General features: G+C 44.0%; 2 protein-coding genes across 3 annotated transcripts in view; both read right to left on the bottom strand.

Moving 5' to 3' along the window:
• The window catches only part of LOC118365706 (rab11 family-interacting protein 4A-like), an 86,967-nt gene extending 70,418 nt beyond the window's left edge, over positions 1–16,549 (bottom strand). For both annotated transcript variants that reach the window (XM_052490400.1, XM_052490399.1), the window contains exons 1-3: positions 15,146–16,549; positions 12,013–12,100; positions 9,060–9,145 (exon numbers count right to left, since the gene is read on the bottom strand). In XM_052490400.1, the coding sequence (XP_052346360.1) occupies positions 9,060–9,145; positions 12,013–12,100; positions 15,146–15,355 (384 nt within the window). In that variant the 5' untranslated portion in view covers positions 15,356–16,549. The remainder of the gene's footprint in view (positions 1–9,059; positions 9,146–12,012; positions 12,101–15,145) is intronic.
• A 1,601-nt stretch (positions 16,550–18,150) lies between these two features.
• Positions 18,151–23,124, bottom strand: LOC118364856 (CCN family member 1-like). Its single transcript, XM_035746630.2, has 5 exons — positions 22,778–23,124; positions 21,516–21,729; positions 20,135–20,506; positions 19,470–19,648; positions 18,151–18,547 (listed from the first exon to the last, which is right to left on the bottom strand). Exons 1-5 carry the CDS (start codon positions 22,826–22,828, stop codon positions 18,242–18,244), a joined length of 1,122 nt encoding a protein of 373 aa, XP_035602523.1. The 5' UTR covers positions 22,829–23,124; the 3' UTR covers positions 18,151–18,241.
• Between the last annotated feature and the right edge of the window lie 30 nt (positions 23,125–23,154).

A 23,154-nucleotide genomic window follows, 5' to 3' on the forward strand; every position in this document is an offset into this window, starting at 1 on the left:
TGCACAATTCTGAAGAACTATGGACCCATAAAAGCTATTATCATTGAGATGACTAATAGGATCTCTACGGCTATTATGTCAAGCCATAAGTCTGCAGCACAGTATTGCGGTTCCTCAATGCGGTTCCTCCTCCCCACGCCTCCTTCACAGTATGCTCCAGCAGTGCCCACACAGTAAATATCCCTTCTCTCTCTCTCCCTTTTCTCCCTGTCTTTTTCTCTCTCTATGTATGTCTCTCTCTCTCTATTTCTACTGCTCCTTCTCTCCATAACGCTTTATTTATCCTCTCTCTCTGTCTCTCTCTCTCTGTCTTCTTAAATCCGAGCATGAAATGAATGCAGTGACTGATGGGGCACAGTCCTCCCTCGATTCTCATTTGAAATGCTAATGTGGATAGAGTGATGAGAAAAAGAGAGAGAGAGAGGCGAGAGCGTGAGAGAGAGATAGAAAGAGATAGGAAAAGGGTGAGAGAGAAAGCACGAAGCAAGGAGAGCGAGAGAGAAAGAGAAAGAGAAAGAGAGAGAGAGACGGACCGACCAACCGAGAGTGGATGTAAAAGCACACGGGAGAGATGGTGCAAGAGAATGAAAGAACAGAGAGCGGGAGAGAGGAAAGAGCGAGGAGGGGGGCGAGATTACACAGTGAATTTCAGAGCTGGTTTTGGGAGCTCCCTCACACACTGTTCTGCTCTGATGTTGAATCACGAAGCTTGCCTGGTGCTCCGGGAATGGAGAGATAATACGTAAAGTTATGAAAAAGATTTGAACTAAATTAAGAGAATAGAGAGACTAGATGAGTTCGACAGGGACAGGAGATTAAGATGAGTAAACCCTGGTGAATTGCCTGGCCTGTCGGCAGCAGAACAAGAAAAGTTAACACGTCTCTTAAACTTCTCTGTGAACCATCACAATGAATGTAGCCTACAATATAAGTCTGTGGTAACTCATATTGTATGTGGCAGAGTCTTGCAGTACAAGCTACATTGAAGATTTACGAGCCGCCATTTGAGTCAATAGTCACTGTTTTAGTGAGCCTACAGCCACCCAGGGTTGGGGAGTAACGGATTACAAACAAACTGTGACTGTAATCCATTACGTTACCAGCAAAAATATTGTAACCCGATTACAGATACTTTTGAAAAACTAGATGATTATTTCTAGGATGCTTGCGAAACCTTTTTTGACACCTTTCTGCTTTCTCAATGGCATTCAAATCAGCATTGAAAAAAGTTTTAATTTGTTCCGCCTGAGCGAGTTCGATCACAAATCAGAGACCCCTATGATGACACACCAAAAGCATTTGAAGGATCCCGGGAAAATAGCAGAAATAGGCTTTTGAAGGCTACAGTCCAAGATATGTCTACCAATGGTGCGACTGCTGTCGGCATCCAAAGATCATCAAATTTGAATAAACTCTTGGAGGTAATGACAACAGCAGTTTAAGCTGCCTATCAATCATTGTTTTTGCAGCCAGGGGTGTATTCGTTATGGAAACTGTTTAGCGATTGAGAACCATCCGGAAGCAAAAAGAGAGTTTCTATTGAACAAATTCTGGTAGGTCCTCCCTATTTCATTCTGTTTCCTTCTGTTTAAGAAACGTTTTGCAACAGAATCAGAGTAATGAATAAGACCCAGTGGACAGCCAGTGAAAAGTGCGCTTTTGCAACAGCTGCATGGTGCGGATCCCAGCCTATGGAATAAAAGGTTGTGCTCAATACTGTGAAAAAGGAGTTTGATTTAAGAAGACCACGAGTGGGGTTTTTATTTTCTTCATGGACAATTATTCGGTAGTGCTCAAAGCATGCCATTCCGAGAGCAACATTTATTTTTTTAACTCCTTTTTGACAAAAAATATCAAAAACCAATTAGGCTAATTAGTCCTTGGTTTCTGGGTTGTGCTCAGGTAAAACAATTTGGCTAATCTATATTTCACTATTTCCATGCCCTATTCCTGAAGATCAAGGGGTATTACATTAATTGGAATGACTGGAAATCTGACAGACTCCATTGTTGTTTTAATTGAAAAGATAGATTATTGTTCTTCCACACTGATCTCAACTAACCATGTCTATATGGACCTTGTTTAGTGCAAGGGGCTATTGTCTGGAACTAAGGGTCCTAGCCCGAACCATGAAAAACAGTCCCAGATCATTATTCCTCCTCCACCAAAATGTTCCGGGCATCCACCAAACCCAGATTTGTCCATCGGACTGTCAGATGGTGAGGCGTGATTCAATACTCCAAATAATGCGTTTCCATTGCTTCAGAGTCCAATGGCAGCGAGCTTTACACCACTCCAGCCGATGCTTGGCATTGCGGAAGGTGATTGTAGGCTTGTGTGCAGCTGCTCGGCCATGGAAACCCATTTCATGAAGCTCCCGACAAACATTGAAAGTCACTGAGCTCTTCAGTAAGGCCATACTACTGCCAATGTTTGTCTATGGAGATTACACGGCTGTGTGCTCGATTTTATACACCTGTCAGCAACGAGTGTGGCTGAAATAGCCAAATCCACTCATTTTAAGGGGTGTCAACATACACTATATATATATATAAAAGTATGTCAACTCTAAAATAGATTTATCCTGCAATATATGTCTTTCAAATGGTAATATACATTGTTCTAATGCCTCTTAAGCAGGTAGACATTTATTGGGATTAGTTTTGTCCTTGAGGCAGAACTGTGTGATTTCTGCTAGATGGGCCAGATGCAAAGTCAAAATTGTCTATATGATAAAAATGTATGAAAACATAAATGAGCCTTTTGGTCTTATTTAAGGTTAGAGCTAGGCATTAGGGTTAGCAGTGTGTTTAAGGTTAGGATTGTATTACTTTGTGGCTGTGCCAGGTACTAACCTTCGCCTCTTACAGCTTTTCTCAATTGCTAAAACACTAAAACCCATTGGCTGAACAAAGTTCTCAGTTGTCTGGACTCATTTAGCTAATTATGCAGTCTGTTGTCAATACCTTAAACCATTTCACATGGTAAAACACAATTTGCAGATCTCACTTAAGACTTTTCAGCAAAACTATAAACACATTCTCATTCTCAAAACACATTCTGTACTCTAATGCACATGTCATCCATACTGGTAAACACAAGTGGCAACAATCAAATACAAATAGAGAAGACATGTCATTGATTGAACACAACCACTCAAAATTGATTTAACCTGTTTCAAATGATGTGACACAACCAATATAAGCCAGTTCAGAGAGCAAACAGGTTGTTGAAGGTGGGAAGGAGAAAGTCTGAGAATGGATAGAAGAAACAATGTGAGAGGACGAGGACGAGTGTGTATGCGAGCTGGGCGACGAGGCGGAAGAGGAGGAGGAGGGCAAGAAAGAGGAGGACGAAGAGGAAGACAAAGAGTGGAAATATCTGATGAAATTCGAGCAACAGTTAAAGACCATGTTCTTGTCCATAGACTGACAATGAGGGAAGCAGGACTTAGAGTGCAACCCAATTTGAGCCGATTTCCTGTGTCCACCATAGTAAGGACATTCAGAGAAGAGAACAGGTACAGTATACTACTGTATTTTTGTAATTGCAAATTTACTGTACTACACTATATGCAGCTGTTTCAATAGACATTTGTAAAGTTAATCACTGTATGTATTGTACAGTATAGCACTGTCTCTGTACGACTTACAAAATCCTACATACAGTATATTGTATTTCTACACAGACAATATTTGACTTGGAATCCTTGGACATACCCCATGAGTTCATCTTTGTCGATGAAGCAGGCTTCAATCTAACAAAGAGGAGAAGGAGAGGCCGAAACATGATTGGACGGCGGGCCATTGTTGAAGTCCCTGGTCAACGAGGTGGCAATGTCACAATCTGTGCTGCTATCAGCAACCATGGTGTTCTACATCACCATGTTACACTCGGGCCATATAACACCCAGCACCTTCTAAGATTTATTGCCAATCTAAGAGATATTTTATTTGAGCAGCAGGTTCAAGAGCAGCAGGGTCAAGAGCCAAATGAGAATCCCATTCCCACCTATGTGATAGTGTGGGACAATGTCAGTTTCCACCGAGCTGCTCAGGTAAGGGAATGGTTTAACAACAATGGGCAGTTTATGAACTTGTACCTCCCTCCATACTCGCCTTTCCTGAATCCAATTGAGGAGGTTTTCTCCTCTTGGAGATGGAAAGTGTATGATAGACAACCCTACGCCAGAGTAAACCTGCTGCAAGCCATGGATTTAGCCTGTGGTGATATAGGTGAGGAATCATGTCAGGGCTGGATACGGCACACAAGAGGCTTCTTCCCCCGTTGCCTCAAGAGGGACAATATTGCTTGTGATGTCAATGAAGGGCTCTGGTCTGACCCAGCCCAAAGACAAGAAGAAGCACATTGATCACGTTTACTCCTTTGATTTTTGTCCCTTTTAGTATTGTATACTGTAGTACAGTGCATTGTAGGCTGTATACTGTACAATGGACAAATGGTATGGCCCTGAACATTGTGCTTTCCATTTATTAACAGTACTGACTGCTCAATAGATTTTGACTGGTTGTAGGTTCATATCAACAAAGAACAAGAATTACAGTATCACAGAGACAAAGGACAAGTTTGTGAGATGCAGGGTACAGTACTGTAAGAATAGGGGTACAAGGAGGAAGAACCAAAATCAAAATTGCAAAAAGCAAAGCAGAGTAGTAATTTCTGATCAATTTTGAGCTACTATGATAAAACATGTTTTCGTTCATCAAAAACAATTCCGGAAAAATATGAATATTTTTTTTAGATAAAAAATGTACTTCTTCCTGAGAATTGTATGTTTTGAACAATGTGTTATCTATTTTTCGGGGGATTGTTTACTGACTGCTTGAGAGTGTATATCATTTTGCTCACTTTGCTTATGATTTGAGAGCAGTGTTTGATTATTTTGAGGCGAATGTTTCATTTTGCGAGAGGAGTCAGAGGTTATGTAAATAGTGCTTGAAGAGATGAGGTTTTGTGTTTAATGTTTTCAGGAAATGGAGCAAGGTTTCAGAAATTGCGTTTTAGCAATTGAAAACTGTAATGGGAAAGTAATCTAAAAGTAACCGAAAATAATCAGATTACATTGCTGAGTTAGGGTAATCCAAGTTACATTACTGATTATAATGTTGGACAAGTAACTAGCAACTGTAAAGGATTACATTTAGAAAGTAGTCTAATCAACCCTGCAACCACCACATATCCTTGCATACCTATTCAAGTAAAAATACTCAATCCATTGAGTTGCATGCTAATCTGCTAGCATGATAATTCCAAAGTGGAATTCATTGCTAATCTTTTGGCATGCTAATTGCACTGGTGGAATGTCAGTGTAATCCATGCAGTCCTAATGAGGACAAGTGTCTTAAGGCAGAGAGGGATATCTCAGCTCAGTGTGGCTCAGAATCAGTACCAGTAAGAGGGGTGTGGAGGGGATTCTTTTGGGGGGCTGAAGTGGGTCTCTGGGGGGTCTAAGTTTCCAGTTTGTCCATGTTTTAAGAACCAATCATGCACTCAGAACACAGTTGACTCTTTAAAACACCAACAAGCTCAGTCCCTACTCCCTATGCGTCAGTAAAGTTTACGGTTCCTTGAACTCTGTTCACTTTATTAGCCATTTTCGGCAATTAGATTGGCTTATTTTGAGCTATTGCAAAGAGACAATGACATGTGCAATCCATACTGACACGGATGACCCGGAATGACCAAACACATAGAGCTACATCATAAACTCTGACGTCTAATAGTGTAGAAATGTCTGATATGCGATGCTATGTGGGTACGATACGCAACATTGTACGAGCTCCTATATATCAGTGGCAGTTTTAAACTTCAACAGGAGTGGTGGTAGATATGACTGTTGTTGTTACCCTGCTAGTGCCACTGTGTAGGGGGTCCCACTCTTTTTGCTCTGACCTGATTGTGTAAACCAGGCTTGTCAATTACAGGAGCCTGCTTTCCCCCTGATCTGCTATCTCTCTACCCCTACCTCCCTGCTGCACATCTAGACCAAGCTCTCATCACACACACACACACAGTCTTTATCACTCTCTCCTCCCCTGCAATGCTCAGCGCACCAGCTTCATCTGTCTCTGTTACCTGCCAAAACAAATTGCCCCAGCCTTCCCCCTGTGTGTGTGTGTGTGTGTGTGTGTGTGTGTGTGTGTGTGTGTGTGTGTGTGTGTGTGTGTGTGTGTGTGTGTGTGTGTGTGTGTGTGTGTGTGTGTGTGTGCACTCGCTCAGCACAGTATCCATTTGAGTGAACAGGCTAATAAATCCTGTGTACCTCCTCTTACACTAATGAGGTGGATGACACACTTCTCCTCCTCCTATCTCTCTCTCTCTCTTAGTTTCTCTCTAGAGGCTGCACTGGAGCACAGGGATTCTGGGATTCTGTCTCCTCACAATGGCAAACAAGTTTTCCCTCCGCAAACCTCTTTAGTCCAGAGCTCAGCTGGAACACTGGATAACAACCCCACTGTCCCAGAAAACTACACTCTCCCACCCAAACTAACCCCCAAAACATCAATACAAAAACAATGTACACTATCTTGCTTGTCAAGAGAAAAGCTATTCACAATGTACTTACAAATTCCAAACTTGTCCTGCGAATGAGTATACGTTCAGCTACAGGTAGAGTCCCTGTTCACCACAACTACCTGTGCCTATACCAGGTATGAGACACCAAACATCTCCCAGCATCTAGTGTAACAGATTGAGTAGACACTAGAGGAGGGAGACGTGAACGTGATCAAATTATACATGACCATCTGACAGTTGGCTGCAAGTCAGCCCCTGGAACTGGAACCATCTTTATCTAGGACCAGGCCAACTCACACATACACACATTTACACACACATACACACCTACATTGAGTGTAGGGTAGTAAGGGAACTCTATAAGTTGGGCCCCGTAACCATTCCACCCATGACCATGATGATGACATTTTCTCTTTGGAACATGGTACGAACAACAAACTATTCACATGTATCAGGTCAGCTGTAAATCAACCAGACACTATAGCCTCTGTGTGAGCGTTTGTGTGTTTGTGTGTGATGGATTTATGGCTTCAACTGTTTGGGAGAATTCAGTCAACTTCAGTTGAACTACTACATATACCACCAGGGTCATACAGTTCCATTGCCTTGTGAATGAGACTACCTTTGTTCAATGACATTTCCAGTGAAGGAGAGAGAGGCATTTTGTAATGTCAGAGTCACTTTACAAAAGCTATTGATGGCAGGAGACGGAAATGTATTAAATTACCCGCTTTGTATATATTTCAAGAGCATATATATATATATATATATATATACTGTATATTTCTCCATGTGGATAATGACATGGCATTTGCAGAGGAAGCCTTGGAAGAAAAACGCTCTCAATCTGGGTACTCACAGAGGGCTTACATAAAAGGATACACAGACATAATAAAATACAAAAGATGTATGTCTTTATCCTATCCTTTATCCTGTAACTCTCAGAAATGGAGTGAAAGTACTACTCTGTAACTGTGTAACACTGATGCCATATCAAGATGTGAGAAAACAGAAAAGCAAAACATTCATTAGTTAATACCTACTGACATTAAACCATGGGCATTAACATTGCTTACATAAAAAGAGAGACCCCTGGCCTAGTGTTGTGGTAGAAAGCGTTACCACACTATATCTTGTTTCCCCAGAGATGATCCGGAGAGTGGGACATTACAATGACACATACTGTAACACCTAATATGGGGATCCTCCTCTCCAGTGGAGACCTGGGTTCAAATACATTGAGCATTTGCTCTAGCCTGCCTAGAGTGCCAGATGGAAATTATTTTAAATAATATTTGAACCCAGGTCTTCTCCAGTGTGGTGAAACCTTTGGGGGCATCTCTTGGAAACAATGTTATAGACTGTACACCACTCATGACATAATAAGCCAATTATCTTAGTTTACTGACCTTAAATGAGAGAGAAGCTGTGAAACAAAGGCCATGTCTACAGAATGGGGCTGGGCTGGGGAGAATCTGGGCCAGCTACTGTGACTACTCTTTGGCAATGGAATGGATAAAGTACGCCACCCTCTGGTCACATGAGGTACTTACACTGAAAAACTGTACTGAAATTTAACTTGGAAGTAATCTACTAGGCCTACAATAAAATCTAAATAAGTAATGTTGGCAAAGACATACATTTGTAAAGGTATGGTGCAACTATATTTGATGTGATGCCTAAGAAGCACTGACTGTATTTTCACTGTGAAAATTCCAGTTCTTTTGTATTAGCTTTTGCTGTTGAGCACTGCCTCCTTGTGGATGAAAAAGAGAAGACACTCAAGCTGACAAGTTGGTTGGATGTCCTTTGGGTGGTGGATCCATTCTTGATACACAGGGGAAACTGTTGAGTGTGAAAAACCCAGCAGTGTTGCAGTTCTTGACACACTTAAACCAGTGCGCCTGGCACCTACTACCATACCCAATTCAAAGGCATTTACATTTTTTGTCTTGCCCTCTGAATGGCACACATACATACACAATCCACATCTAAAATGTCTCAAGGCTTAAAAATCCTTCTACACTGATTGAAAGGGATTTAACAAGTGGCATCAATAAGGGATCAGAGCTTTCACCTGGATTGTTTTGTATACTCAGTGTATAAACCTTGACAGCGTCCCAAATGATATCCTATTCCCTTTATAGAGCACTACTTTTGACCAAGGTCCATAGAGCTCTGCTCAAAAGTACTGCACTAAGGAATAGGATGGCATTTGTGAAGCAGACATCCCCTGTTAATCCATTGTGTGAGAGTTTGCCTTGACTCTGGCTAGAGTTTATGTCCGGATTCACGTGCTGACATTAATCTAGGTTTATCCACCGCGCAGAGAGAGAAAAGACTGTGTAAAAATGTAACCACATTATGGGTTTGATTTGGGATGAAGGGCTTAGAAAGTCAAAGCTCCCATGTTACAAGAAAACAACATAGTTTGAGGGTTTCACGTAACTTTTGACTGAAAAGAGGGGTGTACAACTATAGAGGCTGGCCTGGCGAAGGGCACACACACACACATTATGTACCTGGTAGTAGTAACCATTGTCGGTCTCATAGGGACGCCGTGTGATACTGCGAGCTCCCAGTGTGGTCTTCAGGATCCCCTCACAGCCTGAAAGAGAGACGGGAGAAGGTGTTCTATACATACTGTATAGAATAACATGGCATTCTTTAACTCCCACTGTCTCTCCATCCCTGGGTCGCTTTTCTTTCCATTTCCCCACTCATGTGTCCTGGCGGGGCTGGTTCCCCACTCATGTGTCCTGGCGGGGCTGGTTCCCCACTCATGTGTCCTGGTTGGCTGGTTCCCCACTCATGTGTCCTGGTTGGCTGGTTCCCCACTCATGTGTCCTGGTTGGCTGGTTCCCCACTCATGTGTCCTGGTTGGCTGGTTCCCCACTCATGTGTCCTGGTTGGCTGGTTCCCCACTCATGTGTCCTGGTTGGCTGGTTCCCCACTCATGTGTCCTGGTTGGCTGGTTCCCCACTCATGTGTCCTGGTTGGCTGGTTCCCCACTCATGTATCCTGGCGAGGCTGGTTCCCCACTTGTGTGTCCTGGCGGGGCTGGTGTCCACTCGTGTGTCCTGGTTGGCTGGTTCCCCACTCATGTGTCCTGGTTGGCTGGTTCCCCACTCATGTGTCCTGGTTGGCTGGTTCCCCACTCATGTGTCCTGGTTGGCTGGTTCCCCACTCATGTATCCTGGCGAGGCTGGTTCCCCACTTATGTGTCCTGGCGGGGCTGGTGTCCACTCGTGTGTCCTGGTTGGCTGGTTCCCCACTCATGTATCCTGGCGAGGCTGGTTCCCCACTTATGTGTCTTGGCGGAGCTGGTGTCCACTCGTGTGTCCTGGTTGGCTAGTTCCCCACTCATGTCTCCTGGTTGGCGTAGTGTCCACTCATGTGTCTTGTTTGGCTGGTTCCCCACTCGTGTGTCCTGGCGGGGCTGGTTCCCCACTCATGTGTCCTGGTTGGCTGGTTCCCCACTCATGTGTCCTGGTTGGCTGGTTCCCCACTCATGTGTCCTGGTTGGCTGGTTCCCCACTCATGTATCCTGGCGAGGCTGGTTCCCCACTCATGTGTCCTGGCGGGGCTGGTGTCCACTCGTGTGTCCTGGTTGGCTAGTTCCCCACTCATGTCTCCTGGTTGGCTAGTGTCCACTCATGTGTCTTGTTTGGCTGGTTCCCCACTCATGTGTCCTGGCGGGGCTGGTTCCCCACTCATGTGTCCTGGTTGGCTGGTTCCCCACTCATGTATCCTGGTTGGCTGGTGCCCCACTCATGTGTCCTGGTTGGTTGGTTCGCCACTCATGTGTCCTGGTTGGCTGGTGCCCCACTCATGTGTCCTGGTTGGTTGGTTCCCCACTCATGTGTCCTGGTTGGCTGGTGCCCCACTCATGTGTCCTGGTTGGTTGGTTCCCCACTCATGTGTCCTAGTTGGCTGGTGTCCACTCGTGTGTCCTGGTTGGCTGGTGCCCCACTCATGTGTCCTGGTTGGTTGGTTCCCCACTCATGTGTCCTAGTTGGCTGGTGTCCACTCATGTGTCCTGGTTGGCTAGTTCCCCACTCATGTTTCCTGTTTGGCTGGTGTCCACTCATGTGTCCTGGTTGGCTGGTGTCCACTCGTGTGTCCTGGTTGGCTAGTTCCCCACTCATGTCTCCTGGTTGGCTGGTGTCCACTCATGTGTCCTGGTTGGCTGGTGTCCACTCGTGTGTCCTGGTTGGCTAGTTCCCCACTCATGTCTCCTGGTTGGCTAGTGTCCACTCATGTGTCTTGTTTGGCTGGTTCCCCACTCATGTGTCCTGGCGGGGCTGGTTCCCCACTCATGTGTCCTGGTTGGCTGGTGCCCCCACTCATGTATCCTGGTTGGCTGGTGCCCCACTCATGTGTCCTGGTTGGGTGGTGCCCCACTCATGTGTCCTGGTTGGTTGATTCCCCACTCATGTGTCCTGGTTGAAGGTGTCCACTCGTGTGTCCTGGTTGGCTAGTTCCCCACTCATGTGTCCTGGTTGGCTGGTGTCCAGTCGTGTGTCCTGGTTGGCTGATTCCCCACTCATGTGTCCTGGTTGAAGGTGTCCACTCGTGTGTCCTGGTTGGCTAGTTCCCCACTCATGTGTCCTGGTTGGCTGGTGTCCACGCATGTGTACTGGTTGGCAGAAACAAGTCTTGAGTGTGTAGCAGGGAAAAACAAACTGACCTGGTTTACAGGGACTCTCTCTCTCTAGACAGTCCAAAGAGGAGGCCGGCCGGTCAGTTAGTGCAGTTATGATGAGTTGGCAGAAACCAGCCTTGAGTGTGTAGCAGGGAAAAACAAACTGACCATAGTGAAGATGTTAAGATTCAATCATGGGCAGGATTATCATAATGTCAATGAATGACACACATAGCCCAAAGCAGACTTTTTATTCTCTAAATTGTAGGGCTTCACTTTTGATTGACACTAACTCTCCAGCATCCTTTATGTCTCTCCACTTTCACTTTCTGATGCTGATGCACTCTTTCTTTAGCCTGGCTGAAGAGACTCACGTATTCAGTGAGGGAGAGCTGACACACTATCTGGACAGGAGGCTGTTGTAAATGCAATATTCAAGCCAAGCTTTGATTGGCTCTCTCAGAAAAAAAAATATTCTGGGGGGTTGAGCTAGACTACTTTCTTATGAAAAAGAGTACAATATTGTTTGACCATTTTGTAGGTAGGCTGCGTATGTATGAACATGTGACTCGACTCTCCTCCATGGTAACTATATGGTAACTAGGCAGTAGGAGTTACCCAGCCTCTTCAGTCCCAGCATCTATAACCTGAGTAGGAGGGTAACGGCAGAATAGTGTTGCTGAATGATGCTCTTCTGCCTCAGTGGGAAGACACCACATGCATGTATGCACGACACACACGCAAGCAGACACACGCACACACACACACCAGTAAAACTGAATTATGCAGTTGCCGATGGTTGGCTCCCTGTGCATGCCTCTCAGTCCTACCTTTGATAGCCAGCACTCCATGGCAGAATTCCTTGAAGTTGATCCTGCCCTGAGCATTGGGGTCCAAGCATTTGGCCAACTTCTTCACCTGGAGACCATGGGACAGGCAACAAAAGGGTTGAACAAAATAATGAGTCATGGGTTCGGCTTCATACAATACAAAGAGAATCTATGCAAACCTACAGATGAAATTGTCAACAATCTTTTAATGTCTGACTCAGATTCTCCATGTTAAGTTGCTGACAGCTCTACCTGTCTGTCAGTGAGAGTGTGTGTGTGTGTGTGTGTGTGTGTGTGTGTGTGTGTGTGTGTGTGTGTGTGTGTGTGTGTGTGTGTGTGTGTGTGTGTGTGTGTGTGACCTGTAGCTGTGAGCCTCCCACCACCACCTGTTCTAACAGTCCCTCTCTGAATCACTACTGAGTCACTACAACACACCTCATGTTGTTATGACCTAGAGCAAAAGTATGGCTCTTTAGACATAGAGGATCTCACTCAACAGGCATATATGCATGTTGTACAACACCGCTGCAACCAACCAATACATGTTGCTCCCACCATCAACCCACATCCACATCTTTCAGGTGGGCTGGGGCAGATACACAGAGGTACTGTACTGTGCTCCTGAATTATGCATTTAATGCACTTTAGATGCTGCCTGCAGCTCTTTCAACTCCTACTTTTAGACTGGGGCTGGTACAACGGTACAAGACAGTTCTTCGACAGACCACACACATACAATGGGTCCTCTCTCCCATCTGTCCAACCTCTGCTATACAGCTGTGCATCACCATCCCTCACTGTGTAAGCCAGCTGTCAGTCAAAACACACAATGGACGGTCACGGCTCCAACACCCTAGTTACTGTCGGCACGGCAACTGGGTCAACAGGAAAATACTGGGTGAAATTAAGGTCATTGCGTTGGATAATTTGGACCAGTGAGTCTGAGTTTTTAGTAGATTAAACTCAGTTCTGCTGGATTAGGAGGAGGAGGGGGTCAGTGTGACTGTGAGTGCATGGATAGAGGGAGTGGACAGGATAGGTCAGAATATGGGAGCAGTGAAAGGATGATGTTGAGGTTATGTGTGGCCAGTGGGACACTGAGAGGTCCAGACAGGTTTAATCTCATCTGCATCATGTTCTGTGTGCGTAACTCAAATCAAATGTATTCATAAAGCCTTTTTTACATCAGCAGTTGTCACAAAGTGTTTATACAGAAACCCAGCCAAAAAAAATAAAAAAATCAAGCAATGCAGATGTAGAAGCACAGTGGCTAGGAAAAACTCCCTAGAAAGGCAGGAACCTAGAGAGGAACCAGGCTCTGAGGGGTGGCCAGTCCTCTTCTGGCTGTGCCGGATGGAGATTATAAGAGTACATGGCCATTAAGGCCAAATTGTTCTTCAAGATGTTTCAAACGTTCATAGATGACCATCAGTGTCAAATAATATAGTGGCCCATATGTGGTCTAATAAAACTATTGAGGGAAGCTTTGGGGAAATTGTTAAGATGAAAAGATTTAGCTTCATCGAGCTGCCTCTTTCTCAAATGCTCATTTAATTTTGAACTAAGGTAGTTCAAACATTAGAATTCAGGGTCCATATTGACCTATTCACTACATCTGCTGAGCACCAAATCTAGGTCCAAAAGGCTCCCCAAGCCATAAGACTGCTGATGCTACATGCATAGTTGAACACAGTACCTACACTACCTACTACACCTCTTGTATTTGGCGCATGTGACAAATAAAATTTGATTTGATTTGATTCAATCCATGTGCCCACAGTCCATGCAAAGCATCCCAAAGGAACCAATCAGAGCTAATGTTCCAGAGAAGTGATAAGCAACAGAACACGGGGGAGCCAGTCAACACTAATATTCCTGCCCTGTGACATACAGTGGAACACAAGGGACTTATGTTCAGATGAACAACAACCTATTTTGGGATGGGCCTTAATTCAGTATCATTGTTTATTATCAACAACAGTTAAAAACATCAACATCGGGAGTATATGGGTTGTCCCGTTAAAACTGGTCAGAGGTCAGTTTATGCTTATCAACCTGTGGGAAGTCGAGTGCATCCATCCCCAACTCACACTCAGAACAGTAGGACACTGCAGGACAGTGGACTCCTGTAGAGCTATGCAGATCTGCCTGTGTATGCATACTATGGCACCCTATTTTGACCAGGGGGACCAGGACCCATAGGGCTCTGGTCAAAAGTAGTGCACTATATAGGGAATAGTGTGTCATTTCGGACACAGACTATGACTCATTCTTACTGGAAAAAGCAAAGTGGTCTATTACCAACATAATTATATTTACAAAGATACAGAGCACCAATTAAAATGGTTAATTGTTCACATACAGAGAGTGCCAAACACAGAAGGCTTGTGTTAAGGCCTAATTTATAACAGAGAAAACTCCTTTACTAAAACAAACCTGTCTGTCTATGTTAATTATTGTGTTGAGACTGACACGTTATATTAAATATCAAAAGGCTGATGCAATTGAGAGCTATTGGCTATAGTTCATTAATACTGTCAGAAAAACACAATTAGCCTATTTTCCAGTCTCTCTCTCTCTCTCTCAGTAGTTGACCTAATTTCTCTACCACAAAATAACACATTTGGACGAAAATGAGTTTAACTTTTTGGGCCAAAATTAGAGCCCGAATACAAGGAATGGGAGAGAAAGGCTGAATCAGATGATCTCACTGGAAAGTGTTACTGTACTATCCTCCACAGCCACACTGTGAACTAGTTCTAACGTTACTTGAAAATAAAATCTCAAGTCTATCTTGTTTTTTAGCATCCAAGTAAATATACCTTCACAGGTGTAAGACACTTTGTTCAGCTTTTGGTACACATTGAACTACGTATAATTGCAGTCAACGCTGTAAGAACGATAAAATAAAGCACATATCTACCAAAATGATTTAGCAAGAGCCTGTTCCACTTTATGATAGCCAAACAAAAATGAATTTGTAAGTAAATGTCTATGCATGTGTAATAACAGTATACACGACACAAATCACACAAGAAACATAGAAACAAAGCCTTCAAAACGTATAAACAAACGCTACTGTGGCGCACTCCATGAAACACCAGGTGATGCTTGCTTGGAACGTATATATTACCTCGTCTCCTTGGCCGAACTGTGAACCGAGGTCGACGAAATGCTCCACGCGAATGAAACCATTCGAATCCTCGTCGCACACGTCGAACACCTCTTTGAGTTTTCTGAGGAACAGCAATAGCTGCTCCGGGTTGGGAAGTACACTTTCCATCAGAGGTTTGTTGTCCTGAGGTTGAAAACCCGACTTGAACACCGAAGCAGAGGGCGCCATCCCCGAGGCGGGAACCGCCGCTGCGCTGAGCGCGCTCGAGAGCAGTGAGTGCGTGACTTCACACAATCAGTAGAGCGCGAGGACCACTGGATGCTGCGAGTTGGAATATGTTGACATAGATACACAAGCGGGAAAAACCTATAAACAGCAGCCAGGATTAAATGGATAAACATATAATGAATATAACTGTAGAATCACTGACTTGAATGAGGACACCCGTCCTAGTCATTATATTTCCATGCGTTTAATCCTATCCCTATATGCGAAATCCAGACAGATAATTTTTGATAACCCGGGCACTGATGACACGTTGGCTACTGTTTAAAAAATCACCACCAGGGGGCAAAGTCGTTCAAGACATTTTTTTGTCCTGAATGAGCAGCATGCCGCACGTTTCAGTTTTTGAGTTTTTGATGTCCACGTAACATGCTTTTTATTGTAAATGTCTGCATTATGATTCTGTGAGAATGTCAGTGTTGACCTGTGACATCTGTGTACAGTACAATATAAAGCAGATGCTATTCAATACATTTAATAGTAGGTCTAAACTACCTAAACCTCAATGTCTATGGTCCCCAATGCGTCTCTCCATACATTCTGCCCCATACTGACTGGTCGAGTCCGTGCACCCCCCCAGCATCCATCCGAACCCTGTCTGTTTGTGTTGATGGCATCAATACAGGAGTTCCTGTTCAGTGATAAAAATAACAGTGGCCTTTTAGCATCCTTTTCACCCTGCCTCAGCCTTAAAGGTATAGACTTAAAGGAATAGTTTAGTATTTTGTTCATTAGCCCGCTGTTAAGTGATAGCTCACCCAAATTACAAAATGGCGTACAAGTCTTACGGACAAGGTATGACAGCAATCCATGCTTGGTTTTTGTTTACATAGTCACTGTCTCCAAATCCATTTTTTTTTTTGCATGTGTGGCACAAAGGTACTGATATTAGCATTTTTTTGTGCTTACTGACCAAATCACCCTAAAGTATCTCAAATTGATTGTGTAGCTCAGGGAAGTTATTATAGATGATCTGGACATGAAGCGTGAAAAATGCTTTTGACTTACATTGGATTTGTGCCAATAGTGGAAACAGTGACCACGTAAACAAAACCAAAGCAGTGATTACTGTCTTACCTTGCCCATAGATTGCTAACAGGGTAAGGAAACCAATATGTAATTTTCTAATTTGGGTGAACTATCCCTTTAACACATTCCCAAACATGTCAGCAGCCAAGTTGGTGTGTTTTGCGAACTATCCCTTTCAGTTTATCAACCTCTTGCTAGGGGCTAATAAAATGACTGCCAAATGAAATAATTTGAAACAATACAAGCCAAGTTCAAATAAAACATCACAAGTAACTGAAACTCTTTAGCAGGCAGGTCAGCTTTGTATCATGTCAACAACAACTAGTGCCATATTAATTAATAGCTTGGCTACATATTCTCAGTTATGACAAACATACATTTGAATTAGACGTTGTACTGTATTTTACAGTTTTATAGTAAAACATTTCATATTACAGTTTTGGAGTAACGAATCATCATTAAAGATGTATAAGCAATAGTTTTTCGGATTTCACGAACAGCATACAATACATGAATGAATCCCAAACGTACATAATATTGAAGATTATTCGCCAATGTTATTCATTATCGATTATTCTCTATTATTATTATTATCATTATTATGTATTCATTATTTTTTTTACTGTTGTTGATTACATTATCTCACTTCGCTTTAGCAACAGTGGCTTTGTCGTTCATGCTAATAAAACGTAACTGAATATGGTAAGAGATTAGAGGTCATTTGAAGTGAATTGGTATTGGTCCAGTCATTTCTGAACACGTCTCATTTACAGACAGTGCTCCTTTTAGTACTGCAGTCAGTGGAGACAGGCTATATATATGATTACCATTCCCTGCATAGAGAACTACTTTGTGCACTCTATAGGGAATAGTGTGCCATTTGAGACATGTTTCTTTCAATACCACCTCTCACATAAACCTCTGTTTTTAGATGGCTCATCATCCCAACTAAACTGGACGTCACTCTCTATTGCGGAAGAGTTAGTGTCAAGTTCTTTGGATAAGAATACGAATAAATAATGTTAATATCGCGAGTACCCTGCGTTGAGCTAAATGCTCCATTTTATCAGTCTCTTCGTCAAGACGTTTCAGCCCATCCAGGCTTGATGTCACTTATCTTCTAAAGTCACGGTTCTCTGTGCATTGTGGGATGCCTCGGTATCACTCCAGCCCTCAGAGAGCTGGGTTGTAGACTTAGTGTACACCCTAGCAAAATGTTTTGCAAAGGATAACCAAAACAAGTATATCTTGTTGAACAACTTCAGCTTGTCCCTCCCTGTGTCAGACTTCTTTCTTCCATTTGGTGCCTAGTGAATATGACCCTGGTTAGTGTGGGCAAAGCATCATATCACTTCATACAGCAAATAACCCTGTACAGTTCCTTCAAGTTCATGTGTTTCTATTCTACAACACAATGCTGTGTTGTCGTCTGTTTCTCTCTGTCGCTGCTGTGGAGGCCTTAGCAACTCGTGGCTGGGTCCTGTTCATTATGTCATACCGTAACTAAACAAAAATGGCAGGTGGGACTGTAGGCCTCAGTTCAGACCCATGTCGGAGGAACATTCAGGAGTGGATGGATCACCTGTCAATCAAAACCACTCCATTCAAACATACAGTAAGTGCTATTTGCTATTATAGTGCCAGGTTTTCACTGAGAGCCCATTGTGAAACTCAGTTCTCTTATTTGAGGCCTGCAGAGAAAAACACCCTCAAGGCCCATGGTATTTATTTAAAAAATGTCACCCTTCCCTTGTCAATGTTCTCAGTCAAGTTTGAGGATTCTGTTCCAACACGATCAAGCTAGTCAATGAACGTATGTGTGTCTCCATACATCCAGTGCTGTGGTGGCAAGGCCACTTCGTTGAGATGGCCGCATTCCTTGCTACACTTGCACGACTGGATGAACATGGTGTCTCTCTGGAAACGCTCACCATCCGGGCACACAAAAGTCACAGGAACGGTGCGCGTACGACGCGGCGAGCAGCAGCGGCCATCCGTACAGGCGCCGCAGTAATTGGGCCGGTAGAGGCGGACACTCTGACACTCGCCATACGACAGACGCATGGGTTCTGAGGCTTTTGGAGTCGGGGAGCACTTCTTGCCCTTCTGTAAAGGGAAGAGAAGGAGGAGGGGGATGAGAGGATGAGAGAGAAAGAGGGAGATAATCAGAGAGAGCAGAGGAAAGTAAGTTTCATGCTGTACTGTCGGGGCACCTGTATTGTTTCAATAAAATGACAAACTTTTGGAGACATCTTTAAAATATCTTTGAATAAATGTCCGGAAGGCCTATGCAACCAAATCATCATGAATTTATCACTTATCACTAACAAAGTGTCAGTACTGAAAACAAAACAAAAAGTTAATTCAATTATGGTAAAGTTATGAAATTAACTGAACAGACAGTGACAAAACAACGTTTTAAATCAAACTCACTGAAACGCATTAATCTTGCACTCAGACAGACAGACTTTATTAGTCTGTGGTAAATCAGCTATAATCTCCCAGCCCACAGTAGTTCGTCCCAAATTGTACCCGGTTCCTTACATAGTACACTACTTTTGACCAGAGCTTTATGGGCACTGTCCAGAGCCCTATCGTCCCTGGTCAAAAGTAGTGCACTAAATAGGGAATAGGGTGGCATTAAGCACTGAGCCAGAGAAACAGAGGATTAATATAGACACACCATCTCCCTGGCTGAGTGCACAGGGCCCAGGCGCCTAGCTATGGACAGTTGCTTGGCAGGAATGCCGTGGGTGGGGTGGAGGGGACTATATTTAAAAGGGCACCACCGCCAGTGTGAGTAAATCAACGCTAGTCTGTTCCCACCGAGACGTGCTCCGCAGAGGAAACAGTCTAGGGGGTTGTGGGTTTGTTATCAAAGTGATACCAGATCAGTAGATGATAAGGGAGACATTTTTATTGCCTGGGATGATGATGATGAAGATATGTGCAGTCACACTCTTCTCTTGTAATGCATGCTTACACACACGCACACACGCCTATTGTGTTGTCTAAATATAGAATTTACCTTGGGCGGGATGGCTACATCACCGCAGGGCCGGATGGTGCAGAGGCGCGTCTCTCTATCCAGCTTACACTGGGCGTTGTCGTTGGTGATGCGTGAGGACACTCCCATCCCACAGCTTCGTGAGCACTGGGACCAGTCCGTTGTCTGGACAACACACTTCTCCAACGAATGCTTCCATACTGGGAAGGGTGGGAGGAAGAGGAGCGCGGGAGACAAAGGGGAGGAAGGAAGGGGGTTATAGGGAGAATATACCACAGAGGGAAGAAATCAGGATATAGGACTGGCTGATGTACAGACAAACATGAGTAACTATCGACCAATAGTCATCAACTATTATACCAAAAATGCTAATATTGCTAGCGATTTAATTTTACCTTTATTTAACCAGGCAAGTCAGTTAAGAACACATTCTTATTTTCAATGATGGCCTGAGAACAGTGGGTTAACTGCCTGTTCAGGGGCAGAACGACAGATTTGTACCTTGTCAGCTCGGGGGTTTGAACTTGCAACCTTCCGGTTACTAGTCCAACGCTCTAACCACTAGGCAACGCTGCCGCCCAGTGCTAGCGATAATCGCTCAGTGTACATGATAAGCTACAGCCAAGTATCTATCATGATCAATAACAATACATTTGGTCAATGTCAAGAGTGGAACAGCTCCTCACCAGGCAGGTGCTTGTAGCCTTGTTCATTTTCCCAGCCCTTGCCTCTCTCCACCAGCTCATTGCCCAGTGTGTTATCCGGCTGGTACTGGTCTGGCTGAGGTTTGGGTTGTGTTGGTTGGCGATGTTGCTTGGTGGGGGGAAGGCGCCAGGTACCCTTGTGGCAGTCCACGGTGAAGCAGCACTGCCCTGGCACCCTGACCAGCCGGGGGTAGGGGCAGGAGGGGGTGGCGGGGGGCAGACGGTTGGCACAGAGCAGGGAACAGCCTACGACGCCGTCGATGCAGGTACACTGGTGTTTACAGCCGGCACGGAAATTCTCGCCGTTCTGGTAGATCCTCCCGTTGTACTCACACGTACGACCCTCCTTTCTCGCTGTTAAGAGAGGGAAATGAGGAGAATGCATTGAATTCCATTGAATTCAGCTCAGCACAGCACAGTACAGTTAGGTACAGTTCAGTACAACTCAATTCAACTTCATAATTCCTTTAGGGGCAATTTAGATGGATACTAAGACCACTTAGAGGTAGTAACATATATATATACACATACATACAGTATACACATATATGTTTACGATGTACAGTATGCAATGTGCAATTATGTAACGAGGGGGTATTTTGGGAACCCTATTTCCATGTCTCTGGAGAGTCTAAATATGAGGATGTGTTTTAAAGTCAAAGTACAAGAACCTCCACTGACAATCCCAGGTATGACCGGGAGGAATTTGCCATATACTCCGGTTACACTAGCTGAAACCCCCTTTACGCAATCCTCCCCTTAACAACCAGCCGTCGGCCACCGCACTCACCCCGGGGAGGCACGAGAGGGGCAATAACCGACACTGACATGGCACACAGACTGTAACCCAGAGAGAACATTCAGATCTAGAGGGAGGTCAGAGGGTCAGAGAAAGGAAGTCTTGTGAGTAAGAATCCAGAAGAGTCTCGATCTCCATATCACGGACACGGCGGAGCCTCCATTCTTAGTCTATGAAGGATTGGAATCTTGGTTTGATGTAGATAGAACTAGTTACATTTTGGTCTGTGAGATTGAGCTCCATAAGGAATCTACTTAACATCCAAATGTCCTCCCCCACTGGGATACAACGTGTTAAGTCCTGGGGCTGTGGTGACGTTCAACACATGGTTGAGTCCTACGGTAATGTTTCTCATACATGCACCCTAAGATGCTATCACATAAAAACTCAGCATCAACTAACTACTACACATCACACTTGACAAGATATACACATACACCATTTATACCTCACCATAGTTCCAACACTGAACACCTACAACCTACATTACACACATTGAATCCTAACACTTCTCCAACACACACTTCCAAACGCCCCCACTTCCTCCCCCTATCACAGCCTTACCCCTGCAGATGCCCTGGGCCAGGGTCACGTCATTGCCGTAGTTGCACTCCAGTCCCTTGTGGTGGTCGCAGGGCATCGTGGGGCTGCAGTCCTGGTTCAGCTGGGAGGCACACACCTTGCAGCACCCGCAGCCGTCGGCCACCGCACTCACCCCGGGGAGGCACGAGAGGGGCATGGCTGGACACTCACACACCGCCGGGCAGCTGGCACCCACCTGGAGGAGGGGGAGGAGAGAGGAAGGGGGGTAGAGGAGAGTTTTAGGTTCATAGGCATAAACAGAGAGAAGCGTAGGAAAGCAAAGAGATGATTTTTGTAATGTCATTTCTTGCTGTGGTCTGCCTTCATGGGTAAAACACTACCAGTGATAAAGATGCTCTAGGAGTCTATTTAGATCATTTTATGTTCATTGTGAGATGTCAACTGATTATTTAACATGATTATTGTGTCCCATTTGGAGTGGTTTTGAACACTGTTTACAGTGAATGTATATACTTTAACTTCAATGTGAAGTACCAATTTAATTTGCTCATATTATTTCTACCCCTTCACCCTTGTGGATGTTTTGTTTGTCTAGGCAGCTGTTTAAGTGTTGTACCCAATCCCCTGCCAACTCATGATTCGAGTCACAGTACATCACTCTTTCTTGCCAACTTCTTCTAGAAAAAAATCTACAGTATGTAAAAAGTCCCACCCTCAGACAGTCAGGCAAAGTTATTTGACAAGCACAAACATGCCTATATATAAAAAAGAAACAATTCAAGGTAGAACTGGTAGGCTACAAGATCAGTCGGTTACATTTTACACTACAGTGCACTTATAACTGTGATTATTCCTGTAATCACAGTGTAACAAGTATTGCAATTACTCATTAGTACACTGGGTTCGGGGTAAGGATTACTACTGATAAGTACATTGTAACTAATTGTAACAATGAGTAATTACAAAACTGTTACACTAATTACACGAGCTGTTACACAGTTGGACTGTCTTGTAAAAGTGTTACCAAATAGTCTGTAGGCGGCAGCAGTTTGAAAATATATATTACATTTAAGTCATATATCTTCAGGAAACAGAAAAAACACGGTCTACAAAGTTCTCACTTGGGTCTCTCTAAAATACAATTACTTGTGTATGTCAAACCACCTCCAACTGGGCATTGCAAATAGCCTAAGTGCTCCACTCATCCGTTGCTATTTTGTTGCATGATTTGCACATGATCGAAATCATACCAATTTGACAGCTGCCAAGGTGATACAACTTACCCGACTGGTGACTGCCATTGTCAAGAAAACAAAGATGATACGTTTTGCCATAATTATTGAAAATTCCAATGAAACGTTAGACAGTTGTCAACACAAAAAACAAGCTCTGATCTTGTTATTAGTCCGCTTTAAGAGAGTGCTGAACTTTTAAAACCTCTTTCAAGAATAGACTACAATCGCACAGTTGCGTTAGATGAAAAGAAGTAGTTGAAGTGTAGAGAACGGTTCTTTTTATCCCTTCCTCGAGATCGTCACAGCACTCTAAAAAAAAATCATTCAACAGAGAGAGTATCCTGATCTACTTTATACCAACTCGTGAGCTCCGCAGAAACTCTGCCCATGCGTCGCCATATGTCCAGCCAATTATCATTCGGGCA

Source organism: Oncorhynchus keta, chromosome 32 (assembly GCF_023373465.1).
Source record: "Oncorhynchus keta strain PuntledgeMale-10-30-2019 chromosome 32, Oket_V2, whole genome shotgun sequence".
Classification (NCBI taxonomy): Eukaryota; Metazoa; Chordata; class Actinopteri; order Salmoniformes; family Salmonidae; genus Oncorhynchus; species Oncorhynchus keta.

Bases quoted from the DNA above. Each gene is read 5' to 3' on its own strand.
- LOC118364856 (XM_035746630.2), bottom strand. From the start codon at position 22,828: ATGGCAAAACGTATCATCTTTGTTTTCTTGACAATGGCAGTCACCAGT. The intron at 21,730-22,777 runs GTAAGTTGTATC...CCCCTCCTCCAG, and splicing joins CAATGGCAGTCACCAGTCGG to GTGGGTGCCAGCTGCCCGGC. The intron at 18,548-19,469 runs GTAAATTCTATA...TTCCCTTTACAG, and splicing joins ATGTAGCCATCCCGCCCAAG to AAGGGCAAGAAGTGCTCCCC.